General features: G+C 40.4%; 1 protein-coding gene across 3 annotated transcripts in view; it reads left to right on the forward strand.

Moving 5' to 3' along the window:
* Positions 1 to 1,195: 1,195 nt before the first annotated feature.
* Positions 1,196 to 16,911, forward strand: part of TNS3 (tensin 3) — a 262,648-nt gene continuing 246,932 nt past the window's right edge. For all 3 annotated transcript variants that reach the window (XM_054817660.1, XM_054817661.1, XM_054817662.1), the window contains exon 1: positions 1,196 to 1,542. In XM_054817660.1, the coding sequence (XP_054673635.1) occupies positions 1,447 to 1,542 (96 nt within the window). In that variant the 5' untranslated portion in view covers positions 1,196 to 1,446. The remainder of the gene's footprint in view (positions 1,543 to 16,911) is intronic.

Here is a 16,911-nt window from a genome sequence, read left to right on the forward strand (position 1 = left end):
AAACATTGGCTTGATTAGTTAAGCTTTGCAAACCCTTTCACACATACCAAGTCATATTTAGAAGATGACAGTAATTAAAAGTAGGGTCAAAGCACTAAAGCAATGGAAGTGATCATTCCAGTAAGGTAGAACAGTGAAAAGTCTTTCAGAAGGGGCTGACATTTCCACATTTATACCATTTCATTTCTGCAGAGAGATTTCAAACCTGTCAATAGCCATTCCTATACTGTCAAAGTTCTCTCCTCTTCCTGCCTTTTATTTGTGGATCAGTCAACAAGGATCAAATGAACTCCCCTTGAAGTAGATGAGCCAGTACAATTGCCAGCTGGAGGGGTTGCTTTTGACTATCTCATAAAAGTCACCTTCACATACAGATTCCCATATTATGACTCCAGTCAGTTTGGGATATTTCAAATACAGCTCATTAGTCACGATTTGTGACTTCTCAAGGAAAAGCTTACATGACAGTATCAGACCTTCAAGTTATCTAAGACTAGCTCTTCCTGTACAATGATCCTTTCTTCCTTAGTCTATTCCTCATCCTGCAGAAATAACCCATTTGTGCATTTGGACTCTTTGAATACAGAGTTCAGGCAATGGAAGGTGGGGGGATAACCATGGGAAGATTTATGCAGTGAAAATAAGCTGACAGCCCAGAAATGACCCCATGTAGGCTACTCAAATATGCAAAATATGCAAAATTACAGCACATTTCTGCAAACTTAAATTACACAGGACAGCAAACGTCTTTGGCAAAGAGGGAAACGGAGCCCCTGTCTCTAAGCTTACAGTGTCGTGCTGCCATCACATGGTGCTGCTTCCGGCCCCTTCGTAGCATGCATCCTTTTGGCAGGCAGGGAGACAAGTTCTGTTAAAAACTAAAGGGAATTAATGAATGTACGCAGGCAGATTACGCAAAGAAACAGGAAATTCCTGTAGGTTTTTCTCCTTCTGAAACTGTTTTGAAAGTCATTCTTGATGTCAACTTTAAATACCCATTTTTCTCTCTCAAATTACTTGGGTACTATCAGCTTGCTTTAGTGACAGATTGCTGGAAAGCTCGCTTTTCTTCTGCACAAAAGCAGCGCACCCTCCGAAGCAGACTGTTTTGCGAGTTATTAGTTTCGTTGTTATTGTATCCATACCACTCCGCGATCCAAAAACCCTCCCACCAGGATAGGGAAGGCTAAGTTTCCCCAGCTGGAGACAGGGTTTTCGGCACCGGCTCTCTGATTTGTTGTCTTGGCCCCGGAGGGGGCACAGCGTGGTCAACTCGGGAGCCCAGTAACAAAAGGGGAAGTGGAGGGGGAAGGAGCTCGAAGAGCGGCCGACAGCCAAGGGAGCTCAAACTGGCTGGAGAAGCGCAGCAGGGGTGAGGGGCTCATGGCTGCCGGCGGCGGGTGAGGCAGAGGCGCGCTGAAGGCGAGCAGCGGCCGCGAGTGCCCCATGGGCGGCCGGGCGAGCCTGGCGTGCCGCGGGAGAGAGCTGCGTCCCCTGCCCCGTCGCCGCTCGGCGCAAGAAGAGGCCAAGACCATGATTCAGGTACGCGGGATGTGCTCCCCTGCGCGGAAGGGACGGCGGGGCGGATTTCGGTGCTGCCGGGGCCACAGCCGCCACCGCCGAAGGGCGGGCCGCGGGGAGGCGCCTGCGCCCGGCGGTGGGAGCATCGCCGCGGCGGTCGGGAAAGCAAAGGCGCGGGTATGCGCGGTGTTGTCTCAACGCTCTCCGTAACTACTGCCGGGGGCTTCGCGGTGCCCGCGCTGAACTCGGCGCAGCCCAGCTCTCCTCTCGGCTCTAGTGCGCGTACGCGACAGCTTGCTTTCCCGCTGCGCCGGCTCGGTGACGGGTACTGAGCCCGCGGAGCTTGGTCAGCAGCGTGCTGCTCACCTGTGACGCAAGCCGCAGCTGCCACAGGCCAGAGTATGCGTTCGCCTTCCTACTTGTGTAAATATTCCCTGTTACCTTTGAATGTGTACCTAAATCGCTTCTTGGGGCAGTCACAGAAATGTCCAAAAATTAGGGTGGGTTGATAATCCTGAGGTACATATGCCAGCTTTTCATGGATATGAAAGTTTGAGCGACTTTAAATAATTCTGGTTTTAAACCTATTTGATTTCAGTGATGGGTTCCCTTTTGTGGACAAAAACAGAGAAACTGCCAAAATAGCAGCCTCTCGGCACAACTGCAAATAGGAAGTACCAGAAACCTCCCTAGAGAATTAGTCGAGACTCAGTCCCACACTACTCATTCCAGAGAGTTATTCAAGCATCTCTATTTCTGGTTTGCTAAGCAAGCCTCTGGACCTTTGAAGTTTCATGCAGTTCCTTCTGGGTTACCTCTGAAATCTTAATTCAACAACAGATTTAAATTAATTTTAAGCATGTGTTTAAATGTTTTTGCTGACTTGGGTTCAGCAGTCTCCCTTTCCTCTTGCATGCTTAAGTGAGCAACCTCTTTTATTTCAAATTCCTTCTGAAAACATACCATTTCTGTTGAAATTTTTTAGGATTAGTTTCCCACAAATTCATGAATAATATACCACACAAATGGTAAACTGTGGCTATATGCACTAAATAGTCTTTACTGATTTCAAGCTTCCTGTGACTATCTTATGTGCACTTGATCTGTGAAACCATCTCCATTACTTTTGTCTAACATTTCAAACCAAGCAGCTTCAAATAACCATTTTATTATAAAAAGCTCGAAAAAAATATCTGAGTGTATATTTTCCTGCCACAATTGCTTTTCTCCGAGGTGTAAGATGCATTCAGTTGTAGACAAGTGACTCCTTTAAAGGGCTGAAATTTTTGCCTTCTCTCAGAAATAGAAGACTGAGCTTTATTCCATTTGAAACCATATACAATGACCTTCAGTGATCTCTTGCCAAAGAAATGTTAGCCTGTGACTTTAGGCACGCTATTAAACCTGAACCTCATAATGTTGCAATAGAAAGAAAAAATATTGTAACAACCATTGTTGTTGTTCAAGGATTGATAAATTTTGCTGGATGTTCTTGAAACACATTAAGAAAATGTCCCACACTTTGGGAGCCATGCCTTGTTCTCTTTTTAATGCCAGCACTTATATTATTAGGGCTTACTTAGGGATGGGTAACCCTATTGCTCAGAAACAGTGTCACACTGCTGTGGTACCTGTTCACCATGACAGTTTTGCCCCACCATGCTTTGGTTCCTGCTTTTCTTTGTGGCTGCCTAGGGCTGCTAATTGAAAGTCTGCCACTCAGAGAGCTCTCCAGCTAATTAATATTGCTTAGGAGTAACTGCTGTTAAGCTAGATTTTACTTCCAAGTTTGTTCTTGATTCTTCCTTTCCTTGTTAAGATATCCTGAAGGGTCGAGTGAACCTGAGCATTGAACCTAGGAGCAAGAGAACAAGCTAAATGATGTTAAACTCCTCTTGCTGTGACACTTAAAAGGACAAGAAGAGGGTAACACCAAGCAATGAGATAAAGAAGTCTCGTAGTTTCCTTAGCATCAGTCTGTAGGGATATAGCAGGGACTGCTGGGGCTAAGTAGAGCTTCACCACCCTCATACTAAGTTCCACAAAATGGATGGTTTGCATTTTTCTCTTCTTATATATTAGTATAAATCAAGAGTTTATTCTCTGAAACCAACTGCATTTCATCAGTTTTGAATTAGTATGAGTGATAGGGGAAGCTGGGCCAGTACTTTTCAAAATATTGGTTATGAGTTCAAATGATGGAATAGTCTACAAAGCTGGCATAGGCTCCAATTTATGCTGCTGTTAGGGAACAGAAAACATGTGGGCAGGATGTGTTAACATCAGTGGCTTTATTTTATATCTGGAACATGAAAAAGGAGGCAACAAGCAACAGCTTAAAATACGATCTTTATATATTGTTGAATTTCTATTGATCTTTCTCTTCCAGCAGGAAGATATATAATTGCGCAGTAGGACATTTGAATGTCTACCACTGGGTGGTTGAAATAATTGTAACGTTCTGCCTTAGAATATGCCAAAAGGTCTTAACACAAAGTTGAGGGGAAAACAGCATAAATTTGACTCTGCAAAGGTGTTTTTAAAGAGTGAGAGGGTTTGTTTTGTATTTTCAGGGGGAGAGGTAGATGTTTTTCTAGTATGATTACACTAGACAAGTATTTTTCTCTTGGAATCAATGGAATTAAGCTAGCTTAAAATTGGTGCTAATGCCACATGTTTGCAATTATGTTGGTTTTTTTTTTTTTTTTTGTTAGGCCTTGCCCTTGGGTGGTTTATCAGCTTTCTGTGAGGGGTGCTGTGACAGCAACTATTGAATTCCCCGTTCTGTCTGGATTGGAGTCAGGACTGAATGCAAGCACCACCCCTGGCTCAGTTTCTGTAGGCAATCCTTCCTGAGCAGATCCCAATGTTACCTGAAAGCTCATTGTCTTAATCTTTACTTTTTAACCACATCTTCAAGTTTCTTTTTCTTTCTGTATAATATTGTTAGAAAGGTCAGACACCCTGAACAATCTTTAGTGAGGTCGGACTTCTTAGAGGAGCAATTCTTGGGATGTTTTTTTTTTTAACCTGGAAGTTGAGTGTGGGAGGTAGGAACTTGTTTGCTTATAGTTTCTGATAATCTCAGTTCAAAGATTGGTGCTTTTACAGTTCATAACAATTTATGATAAAAACCACCTGTGTTTTGCATTGCTGATATCCTCTTGAAAAAGAAAAAAGGTATATCAGACCTGCTGTCTTATATCAGCAGGCAAAAAACCAATATTGAAAACTGAAGTACAAAATAAAGTAAATTTTTTAGAGTTGCTCAGCAACTACATAAGACTTCAGGTTTCCTGATCCTCAGTGTAATGCTTTTCCACTGAAGCACACTAGCTTTTAAGTAATGAGTTGTCACTTGTGCAAAGCAAGGGGAAAAAAAGACAGTCCAAATGGACCTCCATGCTGTCTTCTCTTTACAGTAGGCTTCTATATTATATCTTAGTATCTGACTCTGGGTGAAAGTGTGCAAATGTGAGCACATTAGAGAGTAGTCACCAATGTTAGTAGTCACTGTCCATAACCTCCCTGCAGGAATATTCTCGCGTCTGCTACTGATGGCTTATTTGTACAGATGGAAAGAATAGGAAGAAAACTAGTTCTTCCAGGAAGAACTTTTTGGATTGAAAACTAAGCAAATAGCAGCATAGATCCAAAATGCCCACAAGCTTAGAAGTCTTTAGCATAATTTCCTTGTATTGTGTTATGCAACAGAAAAGTCAGAATAAAACAACAAGAAACCTTAATAATTATTATTTTTGCCACTGCTAGGTCCTCTGTGTAGATTGCAGGCCAAGATGATGACCACCCTAGAAGACCCAGACAGTGGGGGCATTCTTATTTGAATCCTCTTCAGGAAGCTGATGAATCCTGTGTGCCAATCACCCTTTTGTTAATAAATGTGTTCTTTCATCTAATGAATGCATTCTGGAGGAAAGTGGCATCACTTTTATTATTGTGTGTAGCTGGAAAATCGCTTAGACTATGTATCTTGTTCCCACTCCATTATTATTATTTAACTAGTCAGGTTAATTCATGTAATTATGCCTCTGTTGCTAATGTTATTTAGTACAATGAGAATCTTGGGCAAAGTGGAAGCTAGCCTAATACAGAGTATGGTTACATATGCAACTGGAGTTCTTTTCAAGGTCATCAGCACAATGTCTGGTTCTTTAAGTGCAAGTTGTCTGTCACATTTTTAATGATCAAGGAAAGGAAAAAGCTTTACAAAAATCTGAAGCAATTTTAGCTTCTGTATCAGTTACATTTCCAAGCAGTCTCAGACAGGTAAAGTACACTGAAACATAATGGCTGTTACTGGAAAGAATTACATCTTCACTTCAGTATCCTGCCTTCTGTCTGACAGCTGTGATATGCTCTGTGGAAAATGGGCTGGATAGTATTCAGTCATTTTAATCCAGTTTTATAGCAGTTTTCAGCAAAAGGGAAGTAAAGGTTTTCTAGAAAAATAAACGGAGCCTCAAAACTTAATAAAAATAATTTCTTGGAGGAACTGATAAGCAAAGAAGGATTTAAAACACTTTTTCCTTCCAGAAGAATATTAAGTGAGTAGTAGGAAAGTTCCCCAAATGGCTCAGTTACTGCCCTCAAGTGACATCCTGTAAGATGAACAACTTTCCCATGAAACTTACAATAGATCTTATTTATTTTTTTAGAGTTTGAGGGTTACTTTGAGCATTGCTGATGCTTTATAATTTCAGAATTGTTTCTTCCCACAGACTATGAATGTTAAATTGTATTATTCTAAAAGAAAACTTGGTGGTTCTGTTTGTTTGGGGTTTTAAAAATCTAAATAGGAAAGTTTCCTGGATCTTGGATGGTCTCTGGTTATCCAGAAAACTGATAGAATAAAAGTCTCAGAGAACAGTGAGAGAGAAACGAATGTGTTGAATGTAAGTAGCTACAATCTGCATCAAATCCAGCTTGTCAAAAGCAAGGAGGCTAAATATTTTCAGTCACCTCACCATTTCATAAAGCTGTTTCTTTGCACAGGTGGTTCAGATCACATTCCATCACTGATACACATTGTTTAATCATCCAAACCAATGATTAAATGATAATTGTTATTCAAAACATGTGAGTTCTTTTATGATACGTGGAATGGCAGTCATGTTCCTTTTCCTATTTCTCCTTTATTCCAGTGGTCCTTCCCTCCTGACCTTGGGGCTGATGCAGATCCCATGGCCCTCCAACAGCAGAGAGAGCTCCTGCTGATTTTAATAAATGCTTGAGTAGCCCTGGTGCCTGAGCAGTCCTGGCCTCTCATGAAAAACTAAAATGTTAGTAGCATTCCCCTTCCTCTTTCACTCTGCTCTACTCCTGTAGGAGGTTGAGGAATCATCATGAGTCTGCCATGGTTGAATTTGCCCTTAGCTCCAGCAGCAGGGTTCTTCATTCAACAAAGCACTTGAACATTAAGCAATTTCTTAAGCCTGTTCCTATACAATAAAATACTTACAGGCTCATGTGATCTTGACATCTCTAGAAACTGAAAATAAATTTTAAAGATGACTTTAATTATTAAAATTTCTTAGGTTAGGAATGTTTAATCCTCTGTGGTGCTGGTCATGATAAATTTCACCATCCTTCCCAAACATAACAACACTTATCATTATACCCTCTCATAATTTCCTCTGAAGAGATAACTACTTGATATTCCCTTTTGCTTTGTTGCATGCTGTTATGGTTTAACCCAGCAGGCAGCTAAAACAATCACAGAGTTTCTCTCTCACTCCGCTTCCTTCCCCACCATCCCACTCCCCCAACTCCTGCATTGAGATAAAGACAAATTAATAGGACAAAAAAGAAAGAAAATAATCAAAGAATATACAAAAGTGAGGAACAGTACAATTTTTCACCACCTGAAGTCATTGTTCTGCAAGACCCAGAGCTAACCTACCTCCCAGCCCACCCACTAGTTGTAAACAGGACATGATGTCATATGGTATGGAATATCCCTTTGGTCAGTTTGGGTCAGCTGTCCTGGCTGTGTGCTCTCCCAGCTTCTTGTGTGCCCCCCACCTTCTCCTTGGCAGGGCAGTATGAAAAGCTGAGAAGTCCTTGACTGCTTGGCAGCAACTAAAATATTAGTGTGTTATCAACATTATTCTCATCCTAAATCCAAAGCACAGCACTGTACCAGCTGCTAGGAAGGAAATTAACTCTATCCCTGCCAAAACCAGGCCACATGCTCTCAGATACCCTTAAAAAACCAGCTTTTTTGCCCGCTGCCCTCCTTTTTCCTTTCATGTGGGTACATAGATCACATGGTGCTTGGGAGTGAAACTGTATCTGTGATGTAACCTAGTAAAGATTTTCACTTGTTTTAACCCCATGTGGTAGTTTAACCCCAGCTGGTAACTGAGTACCATGCAGCTGCTTGCTCACCCCTTCCCCCCCCACGAGGGGATGGGGAGGAGAATGGAAAAGAAAAAAAATTCATGGGTTGAGATAAAGCCAGCTTAATAGGGTAACAAAGGAAGAGAATAATAATATATATATATGACACACGTGATGCACAAATGCAATTGCTCACCACATGTGGAAGGAAAAGAAAACCAACCCGATGTCTGAGCAGCGATCCCGGCTACCGTCCCCAGTTCTATAGGGAGCATGACATTCTATGGCAGGGAATATCCCTTTGGCCAGTCTGGGCCAGCTGTCCTGGCTGTGCTCTCCCAGCTTCTGGTGCACCTGGCAAGGCGTGAGACGCTGAAAAGTCCTTGACTGCTTGGCAACAACTAAAAACATCTGTGTGTTATCAACGTTATTCTCATACTAAATCCAAACCGCAGCTCTGTACCAGCTGCTAGGAAGAAAATTAACTCTGTCCCTGCCGAAACCAGGACACCCCGATATTTCGTACTTTAACATGCTTAGTTGTTTATGTATAATATAAGCCCTGGTTTAAATATCTGCAGTTGCTGAATTGGGGTGTGATTCTTTGGCTCTTACAGCAACAAAACTGAACCCAGCTCTTTGTGAATCTTGTCCAGCATTATAAGAGACTGCTGGTGCAACACAGGCCATATAAATAAGAATCCTGATTCAGTCTCATACAAAGCTGATAATGACTGCAAGTGAAGATTGCTCTAACTCAGAATATAATTTATACAGAATATAGTGCCCTGGCACTTAAAATACAAATACCCTGCAGAAAATTAAACTTAGACTTCAGGTGGCTTTTTAATCTTCAGCACGGGTAGTAGTTAACAATCTTCTTTGTGCTAACCTTTTTAAGTATGGGCTGGGTTGGGGAGGCATACGTGGGAGGGACCAAGGGAGGAAAAGGAGATTTAAGCTAGAGGCCAGCTAACAGCTTGCAATAAACTCTGTAACTTCATATGCTGTACTCCTGCTTTATTTATGTGAAGTCCCACTATCTAGGTTTGACCGTTAGAAAAGAGGCTATGGTACATAGTGCATGACAAGACTGGTCCCAGTGGCTGGATGTTGCACCTACCTTCATGTTGTGAATTCATTTTATGTGACCTACCACTTTCTATAACTGATCACTTCTGGGAAAAACCTTTCCCTTCCACATGGCCAAAAAAACCCCAAATGTTAACTGGCGTTCTCTTAAAAACAGATGAAGACAGCAGTGCACTAACTTGTTTCTTTTCTCCTTCCAGCCTGCTCTGGTTTTAATACAAAAAGAGCTAAAATAAGCGGGATTAGATTTTCCAGCTAGACATGATTTTGCCATGTTAACTCAAGTAAACACAGTAGGAATGTAAAAAGTAAACATGTGCCCAGTGCTGAGTGTATGCTAGGTGTTTATGTGTGACGGGTTGAGATTATTTTTGGTTTAGTTTGTGCCCTCCATAGTTCCTTGCAAGATGGTGGGGACAGGAGTTTAACTCTGCTTTGTGACAACTGAAGGCATTACAAGATGCTGTTTGGCAGCTCACCCATTTAAGACTTAAATAATGTTTTTGTCCTTAGGAAAAAGCATTAAAATAGTCCAGGATTATTTGTATTTGTTTTCTAGCATTCTATGCAGTCTCTACCCTACTATTTAACCAATTTCTGAGTCAGAAATTATTATTCTGCTTCACTGGTAGCTCATTTTTCTTGGAGAATTACTGTGGAGTGTATTTATGAAACCTTGTTTTCTGTTCAATGACCTGCCAGTTGTAAGATCAAATGGGAAAGGAAGTTTGACCTAGAAGGCACAGTGCAAATTTTATCATCATAGAAAGATGGCAAGAATAAGTATGAGAATCACCTGAAATTTATATGTACACCTTTATGCTTTATGTCTGAAACAATTACTTTAATTAAAAGTTCTGTTTGAAATCTGTTAGGTTGATCATTGAGAATACTTCTACCTTCAAAATTAGTAGCATATCCAAAATGAAACTTGTATGTAAAGTCCTAGAGGTTCTTTTCCAAATGAAGCAAATACAACCTCAGATGTCACTTGTAAGAAGTACAGGAATTTTTAGGTCATAATTTTGATTCCAATTTTGCAGATCTTCCATTGTCTCTGTCACAACACAGCACTTTTTCATCTTGGCTGTAATGAAATAAATGGAATGGTGACAAGATACTTAACAAAAAAACTTGGTAGCACAGCCTGTTAACAGATCTTCTTACTTCAGTTTGTGCTTTAACTATTGGTCAATACTGCTTTCCATGATAATGGGTTCCTGGCTATTTGTTTTATTCTTATAAATGGCAATTAATGCCAAATACCACTGCATTGTGGATCTTCCCTTTTGAATTAAGGGCATAAATAGCTGTTTCAGCTATCACAAATAACATAGATGTGGAATGTTATAGAGAGTCAACTGCCACTATTTTTTATCAGAGCTGTTCCAGATCTGAGGAGAAAAAAACTGAATGAAGCCAGAGCTAACTGAGGTGAATAGGTACTCTCATTCATTCCTGGCCTGTTTCATTTTATAACACATACATAAACTAAAGGAAGAAGTCTTTAGGGTGATAGGATAAAGTGAAGTTTATCTCAAAGTCTTTGAGATTCCTACTCATTATCAGCCATCCAGTATATTTTCTTGTAAGGACTCAAACCTCAAAGACAAGGCAAGGATGACCACTTTAAATCATGATGATCAGGAGGTGGTTCAGTCTGGTATTTCTGAAATGGCTTTTGAAAACAGAGTTCATTCCCAAATCCCAGGTGATGACCAGCTTTGAGCATGCCTTGCTCCCTGACAATGCTGCTGTTAATCCACAGATTTGTACTTGATTTGTAGATCTTCCCACTGGCCCTGGTCCAGCTGGTCATGGAAGTTACTGCATCTCTGGGGAAGGGCCAACCCCTATTCCATCCCAGTCTTTTCTGGCTTCCAATCTCAGCCTGCTGGTAATATAAAGATTGTTGATAATATAAGAGTCACCTTGAGGTGACTTACCATTTTCTAAACCCTTTTGGACCCTGTGGGCTTTAAGAAAGTTAGTTATGTCCCAGATCCCCTTCCAAGTCACCAAAGCGAGGACTTCTCTGTCAGTTCTTGGACACTTAAGTTATAATGATAATCCTAATTGCACCTTCACTCACTGGGTATGAATAAGAACAGTTTCTGTAGCAAGGGTTTAGGTTTTTTAAAAAAAATATTACATAATTTTCACAAAACATGGCACATAATCTACATGCGTACATGTGAGAGTACATGTGTGAATGTATTCACATGCCCACGCTGGTTGTTATTCATATCTCAAGTTATTTGTGAACCCCGAAATGTATTTGACCACATAGCTAAACTGGTGGTGTATTAATCATAAGCAATAAGTCATGATCATGATGGATCTAGGGCACACCACAGAGCTGCTCCTTTCCTTAGGTCATGATTTTTAACAGTTGAATTAAGCCTTTATATATGCCGCCTTACATATGGTGTGAAGTCAACTATTTTTTCAGGAGCTGTGACACATAAAGCAAGATGCATCTTTTTGGTTCCCATATAGATTTCAGGATGGAGGGACGAGGTTGGTTATGTTTTGACTGTGGGACTTGCAAGAGTGCTGTTAAACTGCTGCTTCCTGTTCTCACAACTAGCTGGCCCAGGCCCTTTCGTACCTTCTGCCCTGAGAAGACTGTCATCCACAAACCTTCCCAGCTCTGACCTACCCCAAATGCATCTAACACTGTGGAGGCATTAGCCCTCCATTACATGTCTGGCAGGAATGTGGAGCACAGCTGGTGGAAAATGGGCTGTTGCTTTTTGATCACCACTGTTAATACTTGCCATACTGTTTGTCTGTGCCACCAGGGCACCAGGCAGATAACTGTTTGTGGCATTCAGGGAAAAAACACGTGGAGAAAATTGGGGTGATATGTGGAAATACTATGTATTCTTTCCTTTCTATTAATTGACGGAGAGCTGCCAGTGATGAATCAGAGCTCCATGTCATAAGCCACTTCTTATTTATCAAAGAGAGTCGTAAGGGAGACAAAGAGCAAATCTGCTGTTCAGCATCTTGTTTCTGTTGCTCCCTGTTCTCTGTCATCCAGCTACAGAACACTAAAGATCCTAATGCTTTTTTGTCAGTTATCCAAGCAATTAGAGCCAACAAATGCTTTTTTAAAGTAATAGATTCTCAGAAACTAATGCAAGTTTGGGACTTGAAAGAGCAAAAGGTTTTCATTATGTTTTTAAAGCAAATGTCAAACACAAACTCTTTTTCATGTCCGTATAAGCCCAACAGGCATGGAATGCCTGCTTCCTGCCAAATCTGGTATTAACTATGGCTATCACTTAGAGGGAAATTAAAACCATTTGGGTCTTTGTCCTTGAAGGCTCCCCATACGATTTATGAAGGCTCTCTGTAGATTTATTGCAATGTCAGTTCATGGGTTTTCAGTGCATGTATTCAGTATGGTGCTTCAGCAATGGGCTGATCATGTTGTGGTCTTGAATGAAGTGGTCCATGGGCTTCATTTAGGTATATGCACAGTGGCACCAGGACCTAGACATGGGGGGTGCGGGGTGTGTGTGTGTATGCATGTGTGCGAGAGAGAGAAAGAAAGGTGATACAGAGGATGAGTGAGTTCGACCTGGGAGTTTTGACCTGGATTTCATAGAGCTGTAATTTTGGTGGGCGGTTAAACAAAGGGTTATATTTTTAGCCTGTCTTTAAGGTGTTTGGAATGTTTTTTTCTTGCCTTTGTGCTTAAGCAGGGGAAAGTGCTACTTTTTACCTGAGTGTTTTTGATGGGCACTGTGAGCAGAACTATATTCATGTGAAAATAAAGACTGTGAATATAGCACTTCACTCAGCTCTTCCTGCGCCATGGCACCAGTGGCAGTGCTACTCTGAGGAGGGCTGAAGTCATGCAGAGGGAAGTCTGGTGGCTGATCTGTTGCCCTGAAGTCCTGTGGTTGTAACTTGCCTAAGTAGAAGGAAGCTGAGGTTTGCAGTTACTCTGATACAAAAGCGTGTCTTCTGTTAACTGCTTATATTTGACCCATAACTTTTCCCTGAGTCAGTCCTAACTTAAGGACTTCCCATTGTCTTCTGGGTTGCTTTAGTTGCATCAACTGTGTCCCCACCTGGGAAAAGAAGAGAATCTGTTGGCTCAAACTGAAAAAAACTTGCACGATTTTAGGGTTTGTGGGCTGTGGTGTTTTAAAACCAGTGATCTGAAGGCAAAAGCTGTAGCGTTCTTCACTGTGGAACCATGTCAGAACAGTACAGGGGTGGCTTTTCTTTCCTCTGTCCTCATTTGAAAGAATTCCTATTTAGGAATGCATTTACACATGTAGCATGAAGACTCTCAAGATGTGAGGGTCTAGACAAAAGGAACATTGACGAAACCCTCAAAAAGAGTGATGGAGTAGCCTCCGTCACCAAACCATGACACTTTGCTGATTTCCCTACAGAAAAAGAAGCATGTTTTTAATGTATCACCTGGGATCGATGAATGCACTGCACATCCATTAAAATGAGAAATGGAAGAATACTGTTTTGAAAGCAAGAAGATGTTTTCCTTATTCATCTTATTTCTCCCATGCAATTCATCTTAAAAGGCCATTGATGCTAAATATTCATTAACATGTAGAATTAATTGACCAGAACCAAGTGCTTGGTTTCTCTGGGGATGGCCCCCATCTTGAAAGGCAGAGGCCCTTCTAGAAAGGCAGAAGCTGAGCCTTAGGCAGCTCTGACTGAGATTCCAGCAATGCTTGCTTCTTCTTGGATTTTGCAGCAATATTGAAGTTGTCAGTGTAACAGCATTGGAAAGTCATTCAAAAACTTAGCAAACCTGAACTGGTTTCAGCAATGTTGGAAGTCATTAGATGGAAAAATTAATTATGTGGATCTCACCAGAGAACAGTATTTTCAGTTTGAATTGTTTTAAACTCCTTTTAATTCCAACTCAGATAAAGTTAGCTGCAAAGGACTGGCTCACAAGATTTAAAAATATAATCTTAACTTTTTGCTAAAACATGATAAGAATGAGAAAACAGGATGAGAATGATTAATGTTGCAACAGTACTGCACACAAAATAAAGTGGTAGTTGCTATGAAATACATGGTAGATTTAATAATTTCCTTATAAATATTCATATTCTCTCTCCTGCTTCCACATACTGTAGAAATTTTCATTAAGAAATTTATGTATTATACTTTGTCACAAGGAATAAATAAATAAATAGCAAGAATCCTTGTTAATACTATTGCAGTAGCATTCCAGTGCTATCTTCAGTGTTTTGATCAATTACCACCGTAACTTTTTAAAGCTAAAGATCTACTTAATTGAATTATTGCCTTCAACACTTTTGCATCTCGGATGTGACTGCAAACTAAAATCTGGCTTATACCTGTCAAACACTGACAGGGCAAATACGAAAAGTGCATTTTCAGTCTATGTTTACTGGGAAGAAAGATATGAGTTGGGAGCTTGTGGTAGGAAGCTGGGATCCTGGCTTGAATAAGCATCAGTTCACAGGGATTTGACACAGATGAATGGACTGCTGGCTGCTAGATTCTTGAAAATTCTTTGAACCTCCATTTTTGGCTAACAGTAGGAGGGAGAATCACATTTTGCCCTTCCTGTAATAAGTCAGAAAAAACTTGCCACGACGCATTCCTCCTCCAAAATCCTGTTGGCAGTTTGGGCCATTGCACAGCAACTGGGAGCCAGGATTAGAGAGGAAACCCTGCCAAGAAATCCTAAAAATAGAAAGCTGAAAAATATTACTGGTGTCACTGGAAGACTTACACTTCTAATTACTTTCAGATTGTGGCCTTAAACTCTATGAAAATCAGAGTGCATTGAAAGCATTTTTCTGCAAATACTTGCAGATTTTAAAAAAACTTGTAAGCTGGACATTGAGCTGTGAATCATATTTTCCTAGATGCTAAGAAATCTGACTGCTCTCAGTATATAAGGTAAAATTTAGAAATCACATTTCATAGGTGGTTTCCCACCCCTACTCCATCCCTTATACTGTCCTTTTAGCTGAGGGGATAATTGGATTCTGGAATGCAGAGGAATTTATAGTTAAATCTCACTTGATCCAAATAGTAATACTGCTTTCTTATTTGATGGGGGATAATTTTGCTGTAGGCTACATTTTAAAAAGAAAACACAAAAAATCATGCTGAAAAAATATTTAATATATAGATAATTCTAATACTTTTTAAACGCTGTGCATTTTAGCCCTCCACATGACTTTTGCCTGCTCTGTGTAAGCTATTTTCCATATATGCTCTTTCTTGTAGACTGAATGTTGATCTAATAGACTGTAGGAGCTGCAGAAATGTTCAGCAAGACACATAGTAACTATTTACTTCATCAAGCTACCACTGAAGATAAGTTCTTAATGGCTATAAAAATCAAATTACTTAGGAAAGGAGGACCAGTATTACTGCTTTGTTAATAAGATGGTTTATTGGCTTTTTTTTTTTCCTGAAGTTTGGGGTTTTTTTGTTTTGTTTTGTTTTTTACTTTTCTGGAAACTAAATAAATGAAAACATTGTGATGGTTCAGAGATTCAGTATAGAGAAGAACAATTGAAGAATAATAGAGTCCTTACAGGGATCTGGTTTAGCCTCATATTGTGTCCTTTTTCTGTGCTGTCTCAGTTCCTTGCATTGAGGTCATATGCTTCCTTACATGTGTCCTAGATTTAGCTTAGCTATTTGCTTTCTAGAGTATATCCCAGTATATACCAAATATCAGACTTACAAATCAGAAACCTCAGCATCAACATCCAGCATCAGGGTGCTGGATTTTATATTTTATTCTTAAATGAAACCACAGGAGAACCCTATTCTGACTCTTTCAGAGTGTATGTGTTGGTCTCAGGGGCAATGGATTAGAAATCCATGTACCTTTTACATGGTGAGTTGTTGTTGCTGTTGTTGTTGATAATAACAATAAATTTGAAACTTATCTATCCATCTTCTGGACCCACCAGGTAAGAAAAACTTTCTGTATGTGTGTGACCTGCAGATTAAAATGATACTTGCAGCATCAGTTAATACTTCATTTGTCCACCTTGCTTGGCTTATAGCCTAGTCTTTTGGAGAGACTTTTCAACTAATTTTCAAACCTCAGGTATTTAACTTAAGGAGCTGGGATGCCAACATCCACAACCATGTTCCCAAAAAGTCCTGCTAAAAAGGCTGCCTTGCTGCTGGAGAGGGCTGGACTCACTGAGTGCTTCCTTCACAGTTTTACAGTACATCCAGTTTTAGCAATGGCTAGATCAAATAGATCTGGTAGGGTCTAAATCACTAGTAGAATGACTCTGGGGTACAGTGTTTGCTTATACAGGTTAGAAATTCTTACAAGAACCTTTTGCCTGAGAGGGAGTGTCCTTCCTTTGGCTGAACTCATGCTGTACATTCCACAGAGGCACACAGAGATTGGGGGATTAAGGAAAAATATTGTACCCAGTGTAACTGTGCATCCTGGCCATGATGATATGGTGACTTGAAGAGCACCTCAATGTATTGATTATAATATAGTTTCACGGGCTGCTGGACAATGTATATTTTGAGGCATGCTTATTCTGACTTCCATTGACTGACCTCTTTTTATTGACTGGAAAGATGTCATTCAAAAACCTACCGAAGAGAAGCAAATTACATTATCACAAGGTACAAATCTACATACAGGATTATAACCTCTTTTGTTTTTCTTTTAAATCACATAGGAAAATGTCTAATTGGGACATAACATCATGAGCTGTGGAACACTTGTGAGCCGAGTTCTCACAGTTGAATACCATGCAGAGTGTGGGAAAAACAGAAACCTTGCTGTAGACAGGCTTCTTCTGAGCCAAATGGTCTCATCTGAGACCTCAGATTAAAGTGTAAGAGGAGGAAAGAGTTGATAATTACAGCATCAGATACATACAACTCTCAGGACATAGCAAATCATAGGTTGCAAAT

The sequence above is a fragment of the Grus americana genome, chromosome 2 (assembly GCF_028858705.1).
Source record: "Grus americana isolate bGruAme1 chromosome 2, bGruAme1.mat, whole genome shotgun sequence".
NCBI classification, from domain to species: domain Eukaryota; kingdom Metazoa; phylum Chordata; class Aves; order Gruiformes; family Gruidae; genus Grus; species Grus americana.